Genomic DNA, 25527 nt, shown 5'->3' on the forward strand with positions numbered 1-25527 from the left:
TGGACGGAGGATGGAAAAAAACCGACTGTGGTAGACTAGGAAGCTAGCCATCACCTATCTACTTAGTGTTAATCTAAATATAGAAAGGCCTTTCTAAGCGAGAGGCAGCAAGTGTTTACTTGAAATCAGTAAGAATAGCTGTTCAGGAACCATTAATTCGGGCAGAAGCCCAAACAGTGTTGGGATTAGGAGACGGAAGGCCAGGGTTACTTATGGGAAAGGGACCATCCACGGAGGGCAAGCATTTCTACTGGTGCCGAGAACATAACATGATGTTACTTTTAAATGCTTTTAATTGTCAGTCCAGTAGTCATCAGTCCTGTAGTCATAATTTATCTTTGCCAACAGTTCTTTTGAGATATAATTTTACCTTCGGCCCAAAGGTTATTTTGCCATTTAAACTCCAGATTTGAGGCAAGATGTGAAAGACGATTCCTTTGGCCTGGCAGCTCTGGTTCCATTTTAAAGTGACTCTGTTTCTATTAGTCTTTACCGAAATTGCTGCAAATATGTAAAATATACACGCACAGGAACAAGGACTAGATGGCACAGGTAAGTTAAAAAGCCGCGCCGACTCGCTCAGAAGGTGAGAATGCGGGCAAGTTCACCTCTGATTTATTTCGGCACGCAAGCTGCCCCCGAGCGGCGAGCGGCGGCGCGGGCGCGGGCTGTGCGGGCGGTGCAGGTCCGCCCTGCGCGGCTCTTCCAATTGGCCCGCGAAGCTCACAATTGCGTTGTTCAAGGGTCAACTGGCGGCTGGAATTCCAGGTACGCGGAAAGGCCGGCTGTGGTCACGCTCGCCCGTCTGACTGCAGGGGCAGTTGGTGCCCCCTTTACTTGTTCAAGGCTCAGCTGTACTTTTTTCAGATGTACCAAAAAAAAAAAGAAAAAAAAAAGTACATTTCATAAAAAGTTGCGAACGGCAGGAGGGGACAGCCTTGCGTTTTATTGGGATTTTGAGCTCGGCTTGCTCCCCGGTGCGCTGTGGTCCACCGGGATGCAGGTGCCTCCAGACCGCGGGGCAGATTCCTGCAGGTGCAGGTCTGGCACCCAGCAGGAGGTGCTCCCGGGAGGAGGCCCCGAAGGGCCGGGCCCCAGCCCCTGCAGGTTGCTCTCCCGAGCGAATCTGCTGTAGGGGGGCTAATTTCTTGAAGGGGATTCTGTGCCAAAAAACAAAAAATAAGCCCTTTGTGCCTAACTGGGGCCTCAGTAGGCATGCAAGCAGGGTTAGTTAGCACCGTGGTCACCCATTTTTCCTCCTGGGCAGGGGAGAGGCAGGAAAACCTCCCTTCCCCGCACAGGGCTGCTGCGTTGGGACCAGATCCTGCTGTGACCTCTCTGGTGCGTGGGGTTCACACCTAATCACCCTGGGAATTCGCCAGGCTGTCCTGCAGCCCCCGTGATAGGTATGGCGGGCCCATCTGACCGCCATGCGGAGAAACGAAACCAGAAGGGACAGGGCACACAAACGTTTATTTACAAAAAGTCCAAGGTACATGATACAGGCTTTTTACACACAGTAGTTGAAACAATTATTTTGTGTATTTTTACTACCAGAAGGTAAAGAATTTAATAATTTTTGCTATTTTTATACAAAGTGACAGGTCATGCACTTTTTAAGTTTTAAAATCTTTTGCTAAGTGCAAATACTAGATTCCTTTCTCCAGTTTTAAGGCAAGTGGAATGGGACTGTCACCGGGCCGTCCCGTTCCAGGGAAACAAGCCCAGAGGCCGAGAAGGGAAGGTGCCAGGCCACCTCTGTCTCCAGGACTCCTGCTCTGTCCCTCAGACTGATCTCTCTGGGTTTCCTGTCATTTGCATCTTGCAGTCACTTGCTGGCTCATCAGATGACTGTGGCCCCGTCTCTCCACCAAACCCCACGACTAGTGCTGAATGGTTGAGGTGCCAGGCGTGCCGGTCCTGCCTCTGGGACACTTGATGCCTAGAGGGTCACGTAGGGTCACGACTGACGGCAGTGAACTTCTCCACAGCAGCGACTGAGCCACACCTGCAGACCCTGCGAGCCCTGACCCGCATAGGGACGCCAGGAATCAGGTGCCACGGTTCAGGAAGGCAGGGGTGGCTCTTGAGCAGCGTGTAACAGCCAGAACTCTGCTCAAAGGTGAAGTCCTCCGTTCGGCCTTAGGGGGAACCATTATTCCGGTCCCCTCCCTCCTGTGCCAAGGATACCCTTGCACGCCAAGTCCCTCGCTACGGCAAGGATGGCACGAGCCATCGTTCAGGGTCTATCTGCACGGGCCCAGGGCTGTGGGGCAGAGGGGAACAAATCGGCTGAGGCAGTCTGGGGGTTCAGGGTGTGGCCTGCGGGCCAGGACAGTGCCTGGGGTCACCCTCCCCATCTGGTGGGATGTCTGCTGGCGGTCAATGATCTGAGACCCTGCCCTGGGGAAGCATGGGTGACATGCTTTGAAGGTACCTGTCACTGCACCCGCAGTGTGCCCCATCAGGGCCCTCCCAAAGCACTGCCATTCAGGCCGGCAGTGAGGTGCAGACAGCCCCCCAGGGAGAGGTCCCGGCAGCGGAGACTTGGCGCAAGCCTGTCCTCACGGGCCCCACCCTGCGCCCTGACGACCGCCTACTGCAAAGCCCTCACCGGGAGGAAAAGCAGCAAGAAAGGGCACCTCAGCAGATTTACCCCATTTTATTCCTTGAAATACAACCGAGAAGCCAACGGCAGCGGGGACGACGCCCAGCAACGCTCAGTCCCGACGGCAGGGAGCAGGTCTGGGAGGCGCAGAGGGCGGGGTGGTGTCTGCGACTGGTTGTAAGCTCCTCCGCCTCTGGTCCGTGGGTGCACTGTGTGCTCGTGGGAACCCCGCCACCGTCAAGAGGCACAGCGACATGGACAACTTACACGGGGAGCCAGGCAGGCGTGGCCCCAGCCGAGGCCTTAGGTCTGCACAGCCTGGCGTGTGACGTACCGCACGGTGGGTGGCTCAAACCCTGGGTGGGGGCTGGACAGGAAAAGGGAGCGGGAACACAGAAGGGACCCGTGTGGACTCGCCCACCCTCAGGGGAGCAGCTGCTGGGCCGCACAGCAATGACTGGCTCGGAAGATCTCGGGTGGGCACAACCTGGGTCACCTGGTCCTGGGGACACCCACTGCCCCAAACCTAGGGGAGCTGTTCACTGTCTGGTTGGTGGCAGAGAAGGCCCCCCAGGGACTGGGCTGCCCAGGAGAGCCACTGGGCCTGTCACTGCTGCCTCAAAAAGATCTCCTTTGGCTGAAGCTTCAGGACCACGCAGACCGCACAGGCCGCCTGACCTGGGAGAACGAGTTTCTTTGACCTTCCATGAGGGAGAATCTGGTGGGCCACGGAAAACTAGGTAAGGTCAAAGTGAGTAAACAGCGAACGTTTCCTTAAACTACAAAACAGAACCTACAGCACGAGATGGTCTCTCTGTGGTCTCATCTGAGTGGACCAAAAGGGAGAGAGACCCCTCAAGGGTCACCGGGGTTCTAGACGTAGGGGACATGGTCTGCAGCCTCCCCACCCTGAGTGGTGCTCCCAGGCCTGTGGACACTGCTCTGCCACCTCATTTGGGTCAGCGGCTCGAGGCAGCAGGAGACCTGGCCTTCGCAGCACGGCTCCCACCGCTCCGGCCCCTGACGGCTCCACCCGTCACTTGGGCTTTACTGGGACCAGCGGCGCGGCACAGGAAGGCCTACGTGGTTTTAACTGAGAGAATTCTGTCTGCTGGAGAGGGGCAGGAGGCAAACATTCCCCTCGTCTCCTGCAGCAACACAGGTGACAGAACAGAGATGGGCTGCCTCGTGGCCAGGGCCACTGGACTGGCAGCTGGGGTGGCAGAACTCGTTAGGAAGTGGGTGCTGCCCCCCGCCCCTGGCCTAGCTAGCCTGCCGGTGACTCTAAGGGGCAGCGGCGCTTCCCAGGAGAAGTGGGAAGAGCAGCCCGTGCTTTCAGGAGCCGAGCCCGGCGCCCCTCCTGGGAAGGCACGGCAGACCCACTGGCTGGGGGCAGAGGACCCAGCCGCCCCCCCTGTGGGGCTCTAGGAGGGGCAGGGCCCAGGCATCAGAAGCGATGCCGTGGCTGGGGGCCAAAGTGCATGGGCAGGTTGTGCTCCAGGGGCAGGTGGACGGGGGCGAAGTCGTAGTTGACCCGCACGTTGGGCAGAGGCGGCACGTAGGGTGCTGGGATGGGGCCCATGTTCAGCGGGAAGTTGTTGAACACGGGCCGGACGGGCGGCAGGGGGAAGGGCGGGTGCACGAAGGCGTAGGGGGGCATCTGCGGCGGGTGCAGGTTCTGCGGGACGGGCCTCGGCAGGGCTTCCACTCTCTGCACTTTCTCTGGGGGCTTCTCCAAGGGGGGCCCAATGCGTTTAAAGGTGTTTTCTGAAAAGGACATGGGGGGGGGGGGTCAGTACAGAAAATAGTTAAAGCCAACTGTGCCCGCATCCAGCTCGGGGCCTGGGGCGTGGAGCATGAGGTGAGGCCCGCCCGGAGCTGTGACCTTCAGCATCATTCTGACCTGTGCACACAGGAGGGCTGGCTGGGCCACAGTGAGGCCGATTGAAGCACAAAGCACAGCAGGCACGGGGACACACCTCCCGCAGCCGCCACCCAGCCACCCAGGAGAGGCCACACCACCCACGCATGGCCCTGCAGCGAGTGCCCTGGGAGGAGGCGGGCGGACCCAGCTCAGAACTGGCGGGGCGGCTGGGAGACGCTCCTAAGAGCCAGGGCTGGATGGCCACTTGGATTCGCCGTTTCATCCTCCTGTAACCTCACGGTGGTCACGGTGGGCCTCCTGTCTTTTTAGTCTGGCATGGCGGATTTGCCTCCTAAGCTCAAACCCACCCGTAAGACCTCCTGGCCATCAAGGAGATGCTGAGACTGGGTCTAAGCTTTCTCGGCCTTGCCCACAGGAGCAGGACAGGCGGCTGGAGTGTATCTATAGCCACACAAGGGACAGTACTTCCTGGGTGGTCCCTGGCTGGGTGGAGCACCGGGATCCCTAGGGATGGCCAGCAGTGGGGCGCGTGCTGGGTGCAGGGCCTGTGCTGGGGGAGGACTTGCCTCCATTCTTTCTTTTCTGTTCCTCTTCAGCCTCCTTCTGGATTTCTTCAATTAGCTTCTCATCATCTTCCTAGAAGAAAAGCAACAAGATAAGCTGGGTCTCAACCAGCTGCACGCAGTGCTGAGGCCGCACGGGGACTCGGGGGGCGGGGTGCTGGCTTGCTGCTGGTCAGCAGGGGGGTTAGGCCAGAGACCTGCTGCTGACTAGCAGGGTCCTGAGCCTGCACACCTCGTTCCCCCAGTTCCCTGGGAATCATGTTCTTCCTCACCGGGTGGGGTTCATGGGAGGAAGCCATCTGGAAGGCTGGGACCGAGGAGTGGGCTCTGTGCGTGGCAGGAGGCTATTTGGGGGCTGGGCTGACAGCCTAAGGGGTCAGACCCGGGCCTACAGACTCCGAGGCCAGCAGAGTCTCTCAACTCCCTGAACTGGGCTGAACGGTGTCTCCTTGGGCCTGCTAAGCCCTGAAGCCGGCCTAGGTCAGGTCTCCAGTAGAGAAGGAAGGACACAGTACCTTTAGACACCTCGCCCCGAGACCTTTCCACCCCCCTTCCCAAACTCAACACCTGGCGGGCCCGCTACACTGGCACTTCAAACGTGTTATTCCAGCCTGGGTACAGGAGCCAAAGAGGTGCCCTGGGCACTGGCCCAAGTGTGGCCTTCCCCAGGGCCTGTGCTGGGCAACAGGGCACCACGTCCAGGCAGCCCCCACAGCTCCACCTGCCCCGGGTGCCGTGCTGGGCTGCTGGCTGGGACAGACCACCCCTGACCGTGCCCGCCCTCCTGTGCTGTGCTCCGTGGCCCAGCAAAGAGGCTTGCCCATGACCTGGAGACTGACGGGACACACACGCGACCGAAGACCCCCGCAGGACGCACGCTTTTGCTGCCCGCGACAGGGCTGCTGCTGCACCAGCACGGCGTGGGCGCGCGGGGTGCCCCGCGGGGAGGGGCCCGACACGGAGCAGAGCGGACGCTGCAGCCTCCATCTGAACACACTGGCTGCACCGATCCAAACCGAGGCAGACTTGGTCTGTTTCGTGGGGTCTTCTGGCTGCTTCTCTAAGAGTTAACAGCAGGGAGTTGGAAGAAGTATGGGGAAGGGCAGTGGTGCCCAATACGGGGACGAAGGGCACGAGCAAGTTTCAGTATTTCCAGAAGCCTGATGAAACGCATGCTTCCCCAGACCAGGCGCGAGAGCCTGCCACTTGGCCAGGGACGCGCCGGGCTGGAAGGCGTCAGAGATAACTCTGGACTGTTCATGCTGACCCGAGGCCCTGCTGGCGGACGACACCCACGGGACTTGTGAGATGTGAATGGAAGGCCACAGAACACAGCATGTGAGCTGGAAAGAACCGCTGAAAATCCCTAGACGAGAGGACAGTGTGGCAGCCCCATGGACAGTTCACTTATTTACTTAGCACATTATTAATGTCACAGCCAAGACAGTAATCAGTGACTTCAGCACAGTCACGAACCTCTGAGCCTGGAGCCACGAGTTTCACTCGGCCGGTGCGTGGGGAGCACCGACGGCTACACGCCGCTCTCGGTTTACCGGGTCAGCTTCTGACAAACGACGAAACTGAAAGTCACACCGATGGAATGAGTCAGAAGCTAAGTACCACGGGGGTTTTTTTGGTAGATAAAAATTTTAGGATTGCGTCTCTGAAGACTGTGGGCTCTGCGGGCAGCAGCGGGAGGCCCCGTTAACTTCGCTGGCATTCTCAAGGCCGCAGAAGCCAAACGACAATCTGGACTCAGTGGTCTCAGAGCTTCTGTCCAACTCTGACACTGGAAATTCTCATCATACGCCCAGGTCTTTTTCAGCTTCACCTGGCCAGGTGTTCTGAGCAAGGCAAGGGGAAGAGGGGTGACTAAGGTTAAGATCCCACCATGCATTCGAGATTCACATCAGACAATCATTTGACCAGAAGGAATCCTGGTGGGTGTCAAGTCCATCCCCTAGGTAATGCACAAAAATGCTCTACAAAATGCCAGATGTGGCCATTTACGCCTCTGTGGACACAGTAAATGAGAGAACTTACTGCTCCTCAAAGCGCTCACTAAGCCAATCAGCACAAAGGGCCACAGGCACTCGTGGGGTTCGGTGGACAGCCTGAAGGTCTCCAAGTGAACGTCAAGATAAACCCTACCAATGACCTAGATCAGGAGCTGGCAGCTTGGTGCCGGTGGCAGGCCTCGGAAAAAGAGACAAAACGGGAGCGACAGGGAAAGCCATCAGGAGCACTGAACGTGGGAGCGCAGCGGCTCCGCACCTCTCGGCCCGTGACCCGGGCAAGGCCCCGGACACGAGCCTCAGCGCCTCATCTGCAAAGTGCGCTGTCTTCAGGACTGGATGAACCCAGCTGTGTCATGAACTCAGCACAAAGTGAGCATTCATCACTGAAGGTCGAAAAGCCTGGAAAATGTCAAGGACGGAAAGTTCAGAAAGATAAGAAGTCTCAAGAAAAAGTGGTACAGATTGGGAGAGGCCCTCCACGTTTCTCTCGGTGGCTTTGCTATGGTACGAGTGACGAGTTTCCTGACTCTGGCCATCTGTTAATTGTAACTATTAGCACGACACCACCGTCACCACGTCACCATCGCCGCTACCTCGTCCCTATCTCTGCCGCACCACCTGAAGGCGGTTATGCCCGTACGTCCCCTGAGGGAGGCTCCAGGCCTCTGCTGGCACGGAAGGCACCTTAGAAATCACCCATTCCAACTTCCTTACAGCACAGAAACCAAGGTCCCAGAGAAAGGAAGATGTTCACAGTTATGACTGGCTGGTGCAGGCCCAGGCACATGCTTTATACCATTCTACGGCGTCATTCAAACAGCTTCCCTGGATAAAACCCACAGGAAAGTCTCCTGAAGGTTCCCTGTGCCCAATGTTCACTGGAAAATCTGAAGTGTGTGTCATTCTTTCACTCAAGAACAGGTACTGCGGGTCCAGTACGCAGCAGGCTCTGCGCTGGACACGCGGCAGTGACCAGGGCCAAGCCGGCCCCGTTCTGTCTGACGCGTCTGCCATGGTGCCGTGATCACTGTCTTAGCTGGCATTCCGCAGCATGAGAGACTCACCCACCCTTCTCCTCAGACTCTCATGATACTTCTGTCAGGATAAACGGAGAATGAGGGATAAGAGCTTCCTTCGAGTAGAAGATTCCAGTCCCCACAGTACCTGTCTGTTATCAATGCTACCTTTCCTGTGATAAATCAAATGCTCTGGCAGAGGTGCACCGCTGAATTCACGCAATGTAAGAACTCCCTCGGGTGGGTCTGAGGCCCTCGCAGAGGCCATTGTGATACAGATGGAGCTGCCAGCCGCTGGAGGACAGAGCGGCCTGGTGCACCTGCCAGCAGACGCGGAGGCTCCAGACTCTTCCTGCAGGAGGGGGAGGAGCCTGTGAACCCCGAGTTCTTCACCTTCTGTAGAGCCACCTCGAGTCTTGCCCCTCCTTCCACTGCTCTGATCATTCCTGATCTGGTGAGTGGACTCAAGACCATTTGTCCTTAAGCCCTGTCCTTTCCCGGGTAGGCTGTGCCCTTAGAACAGGGGTCCCCAACCCCTGGGCTACAGACTGGTACCGGTCTGTGGTCTGTTAGGAACTGGGCCGCACAGCAGGAGGTGAGCGGGGCGGGTGAGCGAGTGCAGCTCCATCTGTACCTGCGGCCGCCCCCAGCGCCCGCACCGCCGCCTCAGATCCTCAGGCCTTAGATCCTCATAGGAGCACTGGGCCCTGGTGCCAAAGAGGCTGGGGACCGCTGCCTTAGATTCTAAATTCAGTCTAAATTTCACCAGAAAATGAAAGCGTTCAACTATTTTGAGCAGTGATTGTTACCATAAATAATGAATAAACTGTCAGTTACAGCTAGTAAATATGGGTTAGGAGTTTCAGGTTTCAACATTATCCAACTGGTTAGTCACAGGGCACTGTGTTTAGAAACTAAGAATTAAAATACTTAAATTTTTTTTTTTTAAGAAAAAATTATATTTTCAGCCAAGTATGTGATTCTAAGGGGAAGAGTTCTTACTTCATCTGGGGTGGGAGTTCTGTTCTCAGTTTCCCTTAAGCATTTTCAATTCCTTAAGAGTGAAGGCAGCCTGAATTATGTACTTTAAAAGTGGCACATTTTATATATATATTTTACTACAATTGAGAAGATTAATGTTAAACAAAAGAGTGAAGATAGGCACAGGAGTTATTCTGAGACGAAAACATGAAGACCGGGCCCTCGTCAGAACACTTCCTGGGCTTGGGCCTGCGCGACAGAGGCGGCTTCTCGGGGCCTCTGGGGGGTGAGTCCCCTTGGCAAACATTCTGGGCATCCCTACTGTCACCTCGGGATAGGACACTTATGCAAAAGGCTTGTCATTCTGCAAATCTAGGACACACCTGGGCTGCTGGAGACGAGGAACAATAGGAGGAAAGAAAAGGATGCGGGCCAGGTGCATGGGCTGGGTCACAGAATTAACTGTCCCCAGGCCCTGCAGGAAGTCACCCACAGGAAGTCCAGGGGTGTGGAGCTGCCAGACCGCGTGAATCTTATCTTAAAGCGGCACTGGATTCCTCACACACAGGCTGCTGGCATGACGGGAAGAACTCCAGCTTTGGGGCTCTACAGACCTGGGCTTGGGGACCCCTCTACTCCCCAGTGACCGAATTGGAGCCTGTCATTTCCACAGCAGGTTTACTGTGAGAAGCACATGGCCTTTCTTTAATGAGGTGCCAAGCACGGTGGCAGTAATAATGGTAGTGAACAGTCATTGAGAGCCGCTGGGTGCCAGCTCTTATTCTAAGCACCTCACACAGACGTGATCTTTGTAACTTCACGAGATGGGTGCCATTCGTTAACGCCCGCATTACGGATGAGCCTCAGTGAGGCCGGAACCCAGGCCTTCCAGTCTCAGAGCTCGAGTTCTTCATCACATAAGCCACGGGTTTCTGAAGTTTCTGGAGCAGTGACTGGAGGGGCCCAGGACACTGCCCGGCTCCACCCTCAGCACTGTCCCAGGAGACTATTTTTAGGCCCTGCTTTGTTCCACAAAGAGTGCCTCTTCCCCTCCTTGAAATATAAGAGGGTTCTTTCTGGGAAGGGCGGAACTCTGAAATCTCCTTTCTCCACCAAATACAGAAGAGAATAGGGCAAAACAAAACATCTCCACTCAAGATGACAGCCAACACAGCAGAGGAGGTGCGCCGCTTCCCCAGAGAGTCTCGGGGAATTCTTACTTTCTTGGGGTCGGCTAACCTAGAAACGCGCATGTCAGCCCTCAGGATCACTCGCTTGAAGGTCTTTGATGGGCCTCCCCGGCACGCGGCCTCTGAGATGAAGCCAGAAGACGCCTCTCACCCAGAGTGGGAGCCGGGAGCTCGGGGCCCCAGCGGCCTCGGGTGTGCGCTGGGCTCCGTCCCTGACCCCTGAGGCCAAGGGAACTGCTGGCTCATGGTGACCTGATCTCCTATCGCCCCAACTGGGTGCTGTTCTCAGCCCAACTTGACAGTGGAACAAACATTTCTGGATTTCTCCGCCTACATGTTTTCTCATGAGGCCACCAAGTCACTTGTATACATACCGTGGGGTCTCACTGAATTTTCTCCTGGCGCACGCACGCACGCACACACACGGTTTTGAGTCTCACATATATTAACCTCACCAAACTCCAGGAAACATTTTGGCTTAATTCCCATTGGTTATTTTTGTCTCCACAGCTGGCTTTCAAAGAGACTGAAGTTCTCTTCTAGAAAGCCCTGCTCTGCACGAGGAGCTCCGCCCCCGTGTGTGCTGCTCCAGTTCACACGTGGGCCCTCAAAGTGCCCCTCCCAGCCACGAGGGGCGGGTGGGGAGTCTGCCTGGGTACAATAGGCCCTGAGGATGCAGTCACATGCAAGACACTGAGCGGGACCAGGTCACGGTCTGGCCAGTCTGGGCTCTGCAGGCAGTCAGAGGCCGCCGGCCTCGGGAGTGGGCTGGCCAGTCCCTCCAACTGCTCTGCCCTCCGTCAGGTTGGCGGCTAAACCGCCTGGGACCTGAGCGCCCCTTCACACCCCGCCTGTCTCGCCAATGGACGCTGTGGGAGGAACAGACAGCTCTGTCCTGACTCAGTGTGCTGGACACCCAAGCAGTCCTAGTGAATGGCCACCATGGGTGACCCCTCCTCCCCTGGCACTTCTCCATGGCCTTTAAGACAGACCCAGTGAGCCTGGGTGAGTCCTCTTCTGGCCTCCTAATCTCGGGGAAAAGTAACAAACAGATCCCTAGAATGTGCACGTAAGCGAGGCCAGGCTGAGACGGGAGAGCGCACACTGGTCGGTGATCAGGACTTGCTGAGATGGGTGGGTCTCAGAAGACCGAGTGTAATGGAACAGCAGGCTGGGGCAGAAGTGAGCTGTCCACGGCCACTGGGGATGCAAGCAGAACTGTGAAGAGATGGGCACAGTACCCACGGTGGGCAGTGCGCCCCAAGCGCAATGCAGAGGACAAAGGATTAAAGCAGAACGTGACATGGAGTCCCACCACCCAGCCCATCTGGAAGGACATTTTAAACAGAGAACCGAGTGGGCTGCACTTAACAGGGAGAGGCTTTCTTTCCTTTCCCCAGATTCCTCTGAGCTCAGCAGGATGCAGAAAGTGCTGGCCCGACACGAGGACTCTGACACGCCTGCTTCATGCGGGGGGGGGGGGGCTCGCCAAGCACCGACTCAGCACACAGGCGCCGGCAGGAAGCGAGGCAGGGTTCACCAGAGAGGCTCTAATTAAGAAAAAACCACCACAGAACCCAACTCCTTAACTTGTCCCTACCCGGCAGGAGTCTGGGCAGGGAGCACGAGGGCAGAGAAACTGCGAGTGGGTCACGGGGAAGGAGAGAACGTTTCCCTCGATCGATCGGACTTAATGGTGACCGCCGCCCAGGGCTGAAGGGGCCTTCGACAGACGGGCGTTCAGCTCATGGCGCAGGGCTGCCCCGCCCGGGCTGTGAGAAGTCCGTCGGAGCCTCTGGCTGCGACAACACTGCTGGTGACCAGGGCTGGCTGCCCGCCTGCCTGCTGTCCAGCCGCTCGTAACCAGGGAGGAAAAATGGGTGACTTCTCTTCTTTAGTTAACTTTTTCTCCCCTTAAAAAGGTGACTGTGAATTGCAAGTCAACTGCTACTTCCCTCCTGCGATTTTGGGGGTGGCGCTGGGGCTGGGATCCAGGTCATGTGTGGCCACAGCTGTTGTTAATAAACTTGCAATGATTTCATAAAAGGCTTCCAAAGAGCCGAGGATTTAGTTTCAAATTATTCCCAGATCGGCTGCAGATCGCTGAGCAACACTAGCCCCGAACCCCGGCCCCAGCTGTCCCCCTGCGACAGGAAATTGCAGGAGGAGGGCGAAGCACAGCCCGCAGGGGCACACGCTGTGCAGCTGGGGTCCGCCTGCATGTTGGGGGGGGGGCACAGTCCCGACAGGCTCTGGGCTGGCTTCTGCAGCCACCTCCTCGGGTCACAGAGGCCCAGCACCCAATTGCCTTTCCGTCCAGAGTTCCCCCACTGGGACCTGGAGGTGGCCTGGAGTCTGGCCATGTTTTGATTCCTCTCAGGGTCAAGGGCTCAGCCTGGGGCCTGCTGGCATTCGCTGAAGACGACACATAACCACATGCCGTGTTTACTGACTGAGCCGTGCTGCTGTGGTCTTCCTTAGTAATGTCCTCCAGTGACAACCAAACTGGACTAGGGACACTGTCAGTTTGGAGCTGCCGGGCCCCCCCTCTACCGTTTGCAACTTGTTTAATAGGGAAAGGGTCCAGCGAGGGTCCCAACGGCACCTCAAGGCGAGCTCCGTATCTGAGCCCTCTCCCCAGGGTGTGGAGACTCTGGGAGCGGAGGGGCCGACATCCGGTCTAGGACCTGGGCTGTTATCCTGGTTTCACCAGGTGACCTGAACTTCATTTTCCCGTCTGGACAACAGGAAACTGGCACCGCCCCCATGCTGCAATGGAGACAATGGTATTTCAAACAGTGACTAGAAATAAAAGGCTCTGGCCAGCTGTGGAAGCTGGGGGATGGGGGAACCTGGGGGTTCGCTTTACCGTCCTCGCTGAAGCTGAGTTAGTTATTGGCCAAAAGTTTGGAGAATCTTCCTCCGGGGTGGAACCCTCCCCACAATTCTCTTCTTCCTCTCCATTCCCCCAACACTTCTTCCCTCCCCTGGCGCCGAGGGAAGAAGGTGGGAGGGCGGGTGGCTTTTAGATGCCCCCTGAGAACGACGACCTGGGCTCCTGTTCACTGACCACAGCCTTCAGCGTTTCCTCATCTATAAAACTTGGGGTGGGGGGGGCACACCTGTCTCAGGGGACTGTTACAGAATCGACACACGTGGATGTCAGGACCAATCCACTGCAAGCCTGGGGACAATAAATGGGACTCCTGACCAACAGCAAGGAGGTAATGGTACCGAGCTGTAAATTGCAAACTGGCTGTTAAAGCCTGGGGTTTTATTTGAAGTGAACATGCTTCAAACTCATATAAAAAAAACAAAGAAGTTATAGAAAACAATTCTGTGCAGTTTCGGGTAGCCAAAACTCAAGATCAACACTGACTTTGTTTTGGGGAAATGCTGTTAGGAATTCTGCCCCACTTGTAGAGCCCAGGCTGCCAGGTGACTGTGAACATGGCTTCTGACAGTGACAACGTGCCAGCCCCCACGACTCCTGTGAGTGTACACACACGAGAGAGGAGTCAGTGTATCTGGATCTAGGGAAGTCCGGGGAGAACTTTCCCCCACTGCAAATCGTTTCTGTTCATGGCTTTGCATTCTGCCCCCTAAGCCAGAAAACTGTGATTTGCTTCTCTTTTTTTCTTTCTAAAATGACATCTTGTTTTTATAAGACTCTTGGTTGGATGTTTTTGGCTTACTTTTGATAAGTAACAGTGAAAAAAAGTTACTAAAGTTACTATTCACCATTTAAGCTCTCTAATACAGAGTTCATTTGGGTTCCCAAGCAATCTCTGGTCATTAAGGATGAAAACTCCAACTTCTCTCCAAGCCGTGAAGGGACAACTCCCTCGCTGACAATCGAGAGATTCTTCCTGGCCCCACTGGTTCATTAGGCGGAGGACAGGCTCGACGACAGGGCATGCTTTGTTTCCCTGAACTTCTGAATGGCTTTGTGTTCTCAGAAGCCTCAACAGATGCTGAGTTGGAATTCAATCGGTCTCCTGGTGAGAATCAAGGAAACGGGGCTGATCCCAGTTTTGATGGGAACAGGACAAGTGGAACGAAATCTCTGGCTGTGGCTACCAGAGGAAACCGAAGGGGTTTCTATTGTCTGACCTTCCTTTCCAACTTTATTTTTTAGCAAATACAGAGCCTTTCTCAGGGTAGAATATGACAACTCGACAAGAAAACAAGGGGACGGTCGCATGCTGTGGCGCCCAAACAAGGTAATAGAACATGAGAAACCTTTCTAATCAATTCCACGTGTGGGAAGAAATGGAGGTGACAGGAGAAGGAACAAGAACAGGGAGAAACGGATCGCTGACTGTCCTCCCTCGGGTGGCGCCTCCCACCCCGAAGAGGAATCCTTCTCAGGGGCTGCGGCTGAGGAGAGAGCAGCCTGTTTCCTCACGGAGTTCCTAGTGATGCTCAGGCCCCCATGTGCTAGCTGAGGGGACTGAAGAGTGAGTCAGAGAGCTGCCAGGTCCCAGGAAGGTCTGCCACAAAGGCGGTGCGGGCTACCGTGTGAGCACTCCCACGCACTCTCTCCCCCCGACTCCGCCACTAACAGAAGGACAGCTCCGAGTCTCCCTTTTCCTTCCCGTTTCTCCTCAGCGATGGAGGTCAAAGAGCCATGGAGTAAGCAATTCCTGGGCCTGCGGCCCAAATTTCTGCCCAGAGAGGAGGTTCCTGACACACAGACACCTGGTTTCCACAGAGGACTCACTTTTGAAATGTGTGGTGGCTCTGAAGGTGAGGGTGAGGCCACCGGGGTGGTGTGTACTCTCGGGGGTGGCCGGTTACCCCGACGCTGCCTTTGTCGAGCACATCAGGGACGCTCGGCACCGGGGTGCAGACTAGTGGCTCCCAAGACCTCTTCTTTGGTGTCTAAAATGCTGGCTCCAAGCGTTTTAAAGATACTTGGCTGAATGACCAATCTTTAAAAATCGGGAGATTTCACATTAAAATACAGATGTCCAGCCTCTCTGGAAAATCTGAAGCCACGGTGACTCTGAGCACAGTCTCATCTGGCAACGAGCTGCGGGAGCTGAGCAGCAGCCGAGGCGGGGCCCAAACGCTCTCGTTTGCCACAGTGCCCACCACACCCTGCCGTCCCCCAGCGCTGGCCTACTTCACGCTCATCCATCGTCCATGTCGCTGCTCGCCCCTGTGGTACCTTGGGTCTGCGACCCCAGCCACTTGCTGTTTATGTTTTAAGTGTGAATCTTTTTCTGCTGTTTTCCCTCTGTGTTTGTGTGTGTGTGTGTGTGTGTGTGTGTGTGTGTGTGTGTGTTAAACATTTACAGCACCTGGTATTCCTAGGTGGTCTCCCTCCATGTTTTTAAGCACAGGTAAACGGCACCACTCCTTATGGCTGCATAGCACGCTAATGCGCGCATCCTCCCTTGGGCTGTCCACCACCGTGCTCACACACGAGGGAGAGAAATAAACTGCTACCTTGTCAAAGCCACTGTTATTTTTGGGCTTTCTGATATTCATAGCCAAATTGATCCTGATTAACATAGGGATGGATGTTTGCTGACCTCTTATTCAGTCATATTGCTCTTTCTATACTAATAACATTCATCTATAGCACACGTTATAACGACTTTCCCATTTCTCAATCCACATGGTAGCCAGTGCGATCCTGAAAACTTAAATGAGGCCCAGTCACTTCCTTCCACAAACCTTGCAACAGCTCTGGCCACAGTGAGACCACCGCCTGGTCCTGTGCCCGCCTCTATTTCCTTCCCTAGCTCACCACCTGCGAACCACGCTGGCCTTCCTTCTAGTCCCCAAACAGATTTTGTTTTCTTTCCTCGGCCTGCTGTGTTCTTTCTCCTCCTGACGCAGGTCTCACTGCAAATGCTGCCTCCCCAAGACGCTGCCAAGGTCACGCTGTCAGCGCCCCTGCTCCAGCTCCGGTCTTTGCTGCACTGGCACCAGCTACATGGAGGACTTCTGCAGACTGCGAGCTCCATGAGGACAGGGCCTTTGCTGTTCAGACTACTCCTGGACATACTGAGTAGCTAATAATGACAGAATGAATGCATCTATCATTTCTCTAGCGAATGGAAATGGTATTATTATTGCGCATTAAGTTCTTATGGGTCTGTTTCTGGTCTCTGTTTTGCCCCTTTGATCTTTCTGCGTATTCCTGTATTAGTCTATACGGTTTCGATTACTGTGACTTCATATTAAAAATCGGTCTCATTTTCAAAATTATAGGTAATTTTTCAAGGAAAGAGTCCCACTCAATTTAAATGGGAATTACAGTAAACATGTAGATCACTCTGGAGAGAACAAATCTCTACAATACCAGGTCTCCCCGCTGAGGGACATGATGCTTCTCCACTGTCTAGGTCACCTTCGCCGTCTCAAGTGAAAGCTGAGGAGTAACTAACTGGCCAGCACTGGGCCCTTGGTGGGCCTTGGTGCACCCTCTCAAGGCCTTTCATTTGCCCCGAGTTGGCAGGGTACTCACTGTTAGGCTGAATCGCTTGTTGGCGGAACAAATCTCTTCACATGTCACACTGCTGTCCTTACAGAGCAACTTATAACTTGAGTTTCACATTTAAAAATTATTTTAAGAAGAACTGATAGATTTTTATAAAACTCCATAGTTCAAATCTCTTCATGTTCTTCCATAATTTTCTCCCTATTTCTTATTAAAGCTCATTTCTAGGGTATTTTATAATTTATATTGCTCCTGAGAATGGTACTCTGTGTTTTGTTTTATATCTTATCATCTTCTACTACTAATAGCTTTCTAGTTGATTATTTTGTCTTCCTTCAGGTTTAACATGGTAGATCTGCTTTTCTTCTTTACATATAAAAGTGCTTAGAATGGTATGTGACACAAGTGGGTGCCCCATAAACATTCTCCAACATTTGTACCTTTTATCTGATTTTCTTAGCTACCTGCAATGACCAGCAGTTCCAGAACAAAACAGGGCTGGTAGTCTTATAGTCTTATATTCGACTTTTTGGAAATGCTTCTCTGCATTTCACTATTAAATAAACGCTAATGACTAGTTTTGGAGGTTTAAAAATATCATATTAAATAAATCATCCTTCTAATACTAGTTTTTAAAGCTTGAATTAAGGATATCTGAATTTTATTAAATGACTTTTTACCACCTAAAGACTGATCACATGGTGCATTGTTAAGAGATCTTAATATCAAACCATCCCTGCATTTCTGGAACGATCTCACTTGCTCATTGTTTCTACCTGCTGATTTTACTTAGAGAATTTAAAACCTGCATTTATAAGTGAGACGGATCTGTAGTTTCCTTTTTTAGGGTCATCTCTGTCATATGTTGGTATCAGCATTATGCAGGCTTTATACAAATATATGTAATAGGGTCATTACTTTTCTATGCTCTGGACTTTTCAGATGGCATAGAAAAATTTCATTCTTTAAAGGATGAAAAAAATGTGCTCAAGCTGTTGGGCATGCTGCTTTCTGAGGAGTAGCTTTTTCATTCCATTCTCAGTTTTTTCCGGTGGTTACCGGTCTATGTATTCCCCATCTTCCCGTGAATCACAATGTGTTTCGTATACGTAAAACCTTGCTCCTTATGCCCCCTTACTGACATTTTCCGTCTGTGGAGCAGCAGACAGCCACGCGTTCACTCACCGTGGGGTCAGTCCAGAGAGAACATCTCGAACACTCCTGGCAGGGGGCTCCCGGAGAGCGCGGGTGCTGGCAGAAGTGGTCATACCCGTTGATGGATACTCGACAGAGGTAGCACATTTGGGCACCGCAGCGGCAGGACATACGGTTGCAGCCTTCGGATTTGATGAGGCCGGTCCCACATTTGTGGCATTTTCTAATGCGGGCAGCAGTCATTTTTTCTTCACTGAAAAAAGAACACATGATTAGAGATAGCAGAGAAGATGAAGAGGAAAGAAAAACGTTATGCCATTAAGTATTTCTTTCTTTCCATGTATTCTATTTACCTAGCCCGTTTGGTGACAGAGTGGAAAGAGCCTATATTTTGGAGTCAAGAACTGGGTTCAGTGGATCACTTGATGACCTTGGGTAAATTATCCAATTGATGGGAGACTCAGTTTCTTCATTTTTAAATTGGGAAAACCCAACTTTCTGATAGTGTCTTGAGGATTACAGGTAAAATATAAAGTACTCTGGTCATGTAGCATTTAGAAAATGACTATTCTATTTATTATAGGAATCTCTGCAGGCTTTTTGGAGAAGAAAAACTCAGGGTCTTCCTAAATAAAGTGTTTCCTATGTACAAAGCTGGATAATGGAGAGCCAGTAAGCCTCAACCTTAGTTACATTCATAAAATACTTGGTATGGGGGTGAGATAGAGAGTTGGGGATGATCCAATAGCCCATCTATGACTTCTTATTGGCAGAACCCAACTCCATGTTGGAAGCCACTCCCAGGCTCCCTTGCAGCTAAGCGATGGGCATGCATATGACTCAATCTTGGCCAATGGGAAGCTTGTAGGGAAGCTACTTGTTTCCAGAAGCGCTTTAACTGATACAGAGGGACAGATGGGTGGAGTCAAAATGACAGGTCTTGGCTCTTTGTCCAGAGCTGGCACTGATGAATTAAGTTACTTCTGTGGTGCTCCGTTCAAAACGCTTGCCACTTTGGCTTATAATTGTTTGTGTGTGTGTCATCTTCTCTTAAGCTGGGTTCCTAGAAGGTAGAGGGCAGAAGCTGTGCTGGCGTACCAAGCTGGCGCGAAGTACGGTCTTGATGAGAGGTATCAAAAGGCACGTCTGAGGCTAGGGAGGAGCATGAAGAACCCGAAGGGTGGACAGTGAAATTGGGACTCGTCCCACTGTTGCAAGCACTTCTCTTCCCTTCAAGTAGGAACCTACAGGGGCGACCAGGGAACTGCTTCCATGTAAAGACTAACAGTCTGGGGATGAGTTCTGATCTGCAGACCCTCTCCTAGGGCTGAGAAAATATCACCTTCTTCCTCCTACTGCTCCAAATTTTTCCGCTAAGTGGCCAGGTGAGTCAGGGGTAGGCAAGTGCTTTTGATTACTGATACTCAGAAGACAGCTGTGGTGATGTGTTCCTTAGAGGCCAGGTGACATATTTAAAAATAGAGGAATACATTGGGAAACTGGCTGCTATTCATTTAGGTCTAATTTTGAATGACCCAAAATGAAGGCAGGCAGAACTCTGGCTTGAAAGGAGTTTAAACACAGTTCAAGTTATGGAGGAAGAAATGAGCTCTAAATTTTGCTGAATTTGAGACAAAGTTTAAATATAAAGTTATTATCAACTTAATAATAATATAATACACATGTTCATGATTTCAGTACCTTAGCAATTGTGAAGACACTTGTCAATGTTCCCTAAGACTCTCAATGTTCCGATGAAAAAGTTTTCAAATTGAAAAGCTGGACCAAAACACTACTGGAATTTTCTATAGCACAGACTTCCTGCGTAAGAGCACCCTTGAGACTGAGGAGTGGCTTCCAGCCATCACCTGCTTGTCAGCGGCTGGCTGACTTCTTTCCTGGGTTAGCTGCATAGGCTGCAGTGTGGGAGAGAAGTGCTAAGAAGAACCAAGGTCATGTATCTTTCCTGAAGGTCTGAGAAGAGGGTGCACTTGTTTGCTCTATTTCGTCATAATGTCAGCTGCCAATGTGAAATAATAATGGGTGTGGTAGGGGAGAGAAGACACTCCTAAAGAGATGGGGGAATATATAAAGATCGCATGTTACAGTGTTCAAGCGGCTATTCAATGCTGCATGAATACCTATACAAGTCCTTTGCTTTTGCAAAAGAACAATACTAGGTAGGGCCAGAATGGCCTCGTACCAAACAAGGACTGCTATTATGGGATGTGGGGACTACCTATCCCGTAACATAAAAATGCAAAATAGGACTGGGGAGAAATCAGTGGATTCTTCTGGGAGGAGGGTAATTTTGGCACTGGATTCTAAACTAGGCAGGAAGCAGCCCCACAGGATGTGTTCCTGTTCAGAACAGGAAGAGGGGTCTATGCTGCAGCTGTGTCTGCTGACCTCGTGTTCAAACAGGAAGGCTCGCTGCCTTCCTCTACACAACCAATAAAGATCTCACGGCTCAATGATTATTCTTCTCACCCCTATTTAGTATGATGGGAATGCCTCATTGGGAGCTGTCTTCATTTCTTGTGGCGTATACTATTCAAAATCTTAAATGGCTTTCCTTTGTGAGCATATTTTTTTAAGTTGTAATAAAATACACAAAAAACTTACAATTTTAATCATTTTAAAGTGCACAGTTCAGGACCATTTATACATTCCCAGTGTTGTGCAACTATCACTATTATCGAGTCCCAGAACATTTTTACCAGCTGACAAGGAAACCGCATGCCCACTAAGCAGCCACGTCCTGTCTCTCCCTCCCCTGCAATCGCCACTCCACTTTCCGTCCCTAGTGGCTTTGTCTGTTCTGCACAGAGGCAAATGTCCATGTGTCCGTGAACATGTCGTGCAGATGGAATCGTGTGAGTCGTAGGCTTTTGTGGCTTCTGTCGCCCAGCATGTTTTCAAGATTCATCCAACGTCGCATCACGTACCTTCACTCCCTTTCCAGAGCTGATTAATATTCCACTCTGTGGATATACTGCTCTTTCTTTATGATTCATCAGGTGATGGACATTTGGGCTGTTTCCACCTTTTGACTATGGTGAACAGTGCCGCCACGAACCTTCTTGTACAAGTGTTTGTCGGAACACCTGCTTCATCTCATACTGCTTGTGATACTATGTTTTATGATTCAGCAACAATAAACTACTTATACTCCCTGTGTGTACCCTGCTGTTTCTTGCTCTGATGCTTGGCAATGGGCAGGATTCCGTGGCCCTCTGGTCCATGGAATAAGCGCTGTATGGTGGGGAAAGGAAGTGGAAGTGCTTAGAGCACCCCCGCCCACAAAAAGTAATACCAGATTCCTGCGGGCATCTTTGAGATCGGTGCCACCATCGAGGACTTCAAAGATGCAGGCTGTTGACTCTCATCACATTTCCTTTTACTTCTCCGTTTGGCCTGTACAGAAGAACGGGGCCTGGAGAACAGTGCATTACTGTAAGCCAAATGAGGTGCCGACTCTAACTGCAGCTGCTGGTCCAGATGTCACTTCTTACCAGAGCAAATAAGCATAGCCTCTGGCAAGTGGTATGCAGCTATTGATCTGGAAGATGTTTCTACTCCCTGCCCAATAAGCAGAGCACACCAGAAGCAGTTTGCGAGGACCCTGATCATCTGCTGTCCAATAGGACAACACACTGGTCTACTATTCCAATGACACACAGACAGAACCTGGTGACCAGGAGGTCGTAGGTACCTTAATATAGTAGATATTGCCGGGGTGGGGGGTGGGGCGGGGCGGGACATAAGTCCCTGGGAAAACACAGAGCTCTGTCATCTCTATAAAGTTCTTGTAGTCTGGGGGGTCAGGTGTGTATATCAAGCCATTCCTTCCAAAGTTAAACACATGTTGCTGTATCCTGTACGCCCTACCACGAAGAAAGAAGTCAGACATGTGGGAGGCCTTTCCAGACTTCGGAATTAACATCCAGCACACTGGAATGTGCTGCTCTGGTCCATTTACTGCTGATACCAAAGGCTGCCAGGTGTACGTAGGGCCCAGACCAAGACTCGGAACGCGGCCAGCAACAGGAACTGACAGCAGAAACGGAATGGGGCTCTGCTTCGAAAACTAACCAACTCTTCTCCTAAGAAATATGTCCTGGCTCATGACTGAGTCCTGGAGTAGGCCAGGTGCCTGACCATGGGCATCAAGGGCCAGTACAGAGTTGGCTGACACTCCATTACCAACTCCAAGTAGAACCCATGGGCCCAGGCCTGAGATGGCCCTAAGTGTGAGTTCTCTGTTGATGCACTTGTGTCATAGTTGTAAGTCAGGGCCTTCTGCTAAAAAAAAAATAAAGAGAAGTAGCAAAATACTTTGGAAGCCTTATCACGTGGCAAAAACCATCTGAGTACTTCAATCTTCATACAAACCCTACAAGTGGATATGCTTATGCTATGTACTTTATAGATGAAGAAACTGAGGCAGAGAAAAATTAAGAAATTTGCTCAAGGTTCCTAACCACCACTATCCATAGTGAACACTCAGTACTCAGTAACTCTGCACTGATTCAGGAAAAACAAAGGCCCAAACAGCAGCAACAGAAATCTTCCCCTCCTCCCAACTCAAGCCAGAAGTGACCTGTCCACAGTAACAAGAACAGATTCTGGGGGGAGCTGGCTCATAAACTGCCTGAAAGACAAGTTTGAAGGAGAAGTTTAAAGTGTTTTAGGCAACATGACTGCTGGAATTAGTATACTGCTGGACAAGATGACTTTGAGGAAAGACAAATTTATGATATGTTCACTGCTCTAAGGCCACGCCACTGATGAGGTTGGTGGCCACACTAAGTTACAGGGCTCACTGACAGAAAGAGACAACAAGCCTGGATCTGAGGAAGCAACACCAGGTTTTTTTTCTTGGAGTGGTATTTGTGATTATGTCATTGTATTCGTTTTCTTTTGTAGCCGTAACCTTAATGACATCTGCAAAGTCCCTTTGCTACACCATCTGCCCTCCGGCCTCTAGAGATTCATATTTATCCCACATGCAAACTACAAACACCTCATCCCAAAGACCCCAATGATCTCATCCATTATAGCGTCAACTCAAAGTCCCAAATCTCATCTAAACCTAGTCATCACTTAAATCAGGTACAGGTGAGACTCCGGATATGATCCACCTGGACACATTTCCTCTCCGCTTGTGGGCCTGAGAAACTAAGGAAACACATTATCTGCTCCTAAAGTGCAGTGAGGGGACAGGAATAGGATAATAGGTACAAATATTCTGGTTCAAAAAGGGTGAAAAGGAAAAGGGAAAGAAAAAGGGAGTCACCACTCCAAATCAATTTGCAATTCCTGCAGGGCAAACGCCCTTTGAGTTCAGATCTGAGAATAACCCTCTGTGGTTTGAGGCTCTGCCCTCCTGGCTCATGGCTCCACTTTCTGAGTCATCCTTCATTTTCAAAAAAGGTACCATATGCTCACAGCGGAGCAGTTCTCAATCAGCCTGTTTCCTGCTTGTGGAATTTCGGGGTCGGACAGACTTCTTTCACTTCACACTCTCTTTCAGTCCAAGCTGGCAGTGTTTTCCCTGATATGAAGTTCTCAAGAACCTTGTGGGTCTCCCATTATGTCACGAGGATTCATTCCCTTAGACATGAAGCTCATACCTAGATAATCCCTAGATAATCTCTGGCCTTTGCTGAGATGGCTGAGGGATAATGCCCGAGATGCCTAGAGGCTCCCTGGTTAGATTGCGAGAATCCGTGAGTCACCCCCTCAGTCTCTTCAAGGAGCCTCTGTGTGACAGGACACACTCACACTCTGCACACATCCTTGGCTTTTTCTCTAGAGCATACTTTTCCTGACAGTGAATCTATTAATTTTCGAGTCTTTTATCATCTGGATAGGATGAGAATTTCAGAAACAATTAAGTCCTGTTCCTTTGTGTTAATAGCTCTTCCTTCAACTTATCTTTTTCCACTGCATTTCCTACTCTTCAGTACTTTGCTTAGAAATCTCAGTTGAATGTCCAGTTTCACCATTTACAAGTTCCACTTTCCACAGAGCTGCAGGACACAATCAGAGAAACCTTCTGCGGTGACAGAAGGACTCCCTTTCCTTTTGTTCCCGACACGTTCCCATTTCCTTCCGAATCCCCACCGGCAGCGCCTTTAATGCCCGCACCACCACCAGTCCCTTGTAGTGATTTAAGGATTCCACATTCCCTAAGGTGACTTAGGTTTTGCCTAGAATGTTCCTCACTGACTTCTGAGCCCTCCATGCTGGGGTTTCTAATGTCTGTATTCCTACCAACAGTCTCTGTTCAAGGCAATCTAGTTTTTTCTATCACGCGTCTCGAAATTCCTTCAGGTTCTACCCATAGCCCAATTCCGAACCCACTCCCACAGTTTTAGGCATTTGTTATAGCAGTGCTCCACTTTTGGAACCAAATCTGTGTTAGTTTTCTATTGCTGCTGTTAACAAAGCACCACAAATTCATCCGCCTAATATAACACAAATGTACTGTTTTACAATTCTGTAGTTGGAGGCCCAGCATGGGCCCCATCGGTCTAGACTCAGGTGCTGGCAGGCTGCCTTCCCTGCTGGGGGCTCTAGGAGAGAGCTTGTTTGGTGCTCATTTGGGCTGTCAGCAGAATTCAGTTCTCTAAAGTCGTAGGACCAAGGTCTCCATTTTCTTGGTGGCTGGAAACTCAAGGCTGTTCCCTGCTTCTAGACCCTATCACATTCCTTGGCTCATGGCCTCCTTCCTGCCTCTTTCAAGCCAGTGACAGGAGGCTGAGCCCTTCTCATGTCTCTCTGGCTCTATTAGTACGTCTTCATCTCACCAAAGAGAGGCTCTCTCTGCTTTTACAAAGTCAGGTGATTACTTGGATAGTCTGGGATAATCTCCCCAACTCAAGGTCCATGACCTTAATCACACCTGGAAAGTCCCTTTTGCCACATGAAGTAATGTATTCACAGGTTTGTGGACATCTTTGGGGGCCATTACTCTGCCTACCAACCCTGTGGTAAAGAACACAGTCAGGAAGCCATGTGCCTAGGTTTCAAGATCCTGTTATGCTACTGAATGCCTGCGTGACCACCATAGAGAAGTTACTTGGACTCTCCGTTCTTCACTTGTACTATCTGTAAAATGAGAATAACGATACCTAACTGTGGTGTAGACCTGGAGACTGTTAGCTACCCCAAATACCCATTTCCTACTTCATTTCTTAGTAACAAAACATGCTGCTTACGCTTCAAACTTAAGCTGGACAGAACACTACCTAGCTAGAGACTACATATGGTGTCTGCCCTGGAGCCAGGTGTGGCCATGTAACTCAGTTTAGACCAATAGGGTATGAGCAGGAATGATATAGATATAATTTCGGTATCATTTACAAATTAAAGTTGTATATTATTTAAGGCAATGTATTTGATAAGCTAACATTTGTAGTGTTTGGCCATATAGGGAGTGGTCAGAGTAATGGTTCTTATTGATTGCATTAATTTTGCTTCCTGGAGGTTGTAATTCTACTTCATGTCTCAAGCCACCAAGATCCTATAGGAAATACAGATGAACGCAACATCGAGGCAATCTAATCTACTAAAATGTGTTACCCGATTATTTATTTAGATAATAAGAGGAACCACCAAATACCGAAATTCCTATGTGCCAGGCACTATG

The 25527-nt window shown here is 51.4% G+C and overlaps 1 protein-coding gene across 2 annotated transcripts in view; it reads right to left on the minus strand.

The window, feature by feature from the left end:
* Positions 1-1454: 1454 nt before the first annotated feature.
* RNF216 (ring finger protein 216) overlaps positions 1455-25527 on the minus strand; it is a 115372-nt gene continuing 91299 nt past the window's right edge. For both annotated transcript variants that reach the window (XM_016155207.2, XM_016155205.2), the window contains exons 15-17: positions 17901-18123; positions 5060-5129; positions 1455-4375 (exon numbers count right to left, since the gene is read on the minus strand). In XM_016155207.2, the coding sequence (XP_016010693.1) occupies positions 4056-4375; positions 5060-5129; positions 17901-18123 (613 nt within the window). In that variant the 3' untranslated portion in view covers positions 1455-4055. The remainder of the gene's footprint in view (positions 4376-5059; positions 5130-17900; positions 18124-25527) is intronic.

The sequence above is a fragment of the Rousettus aegyptiacus genome, unplaced genomic scaffold, assembly GCF_014176215.1.
Source record: "Rousettus aegyptiacus isolate mRouAeg1 unplaced genomic scaffold, mRouAeg1.p scaffold_m13_p_7, whole genome shotgun sequence".
Classification (NCBI taxonomy): Eukaryota; Metazoa; Chordata; class Mammalia; order Chiroptera; family Pteropodidae; genus Rousettus; species Rousettus aegyptiacus.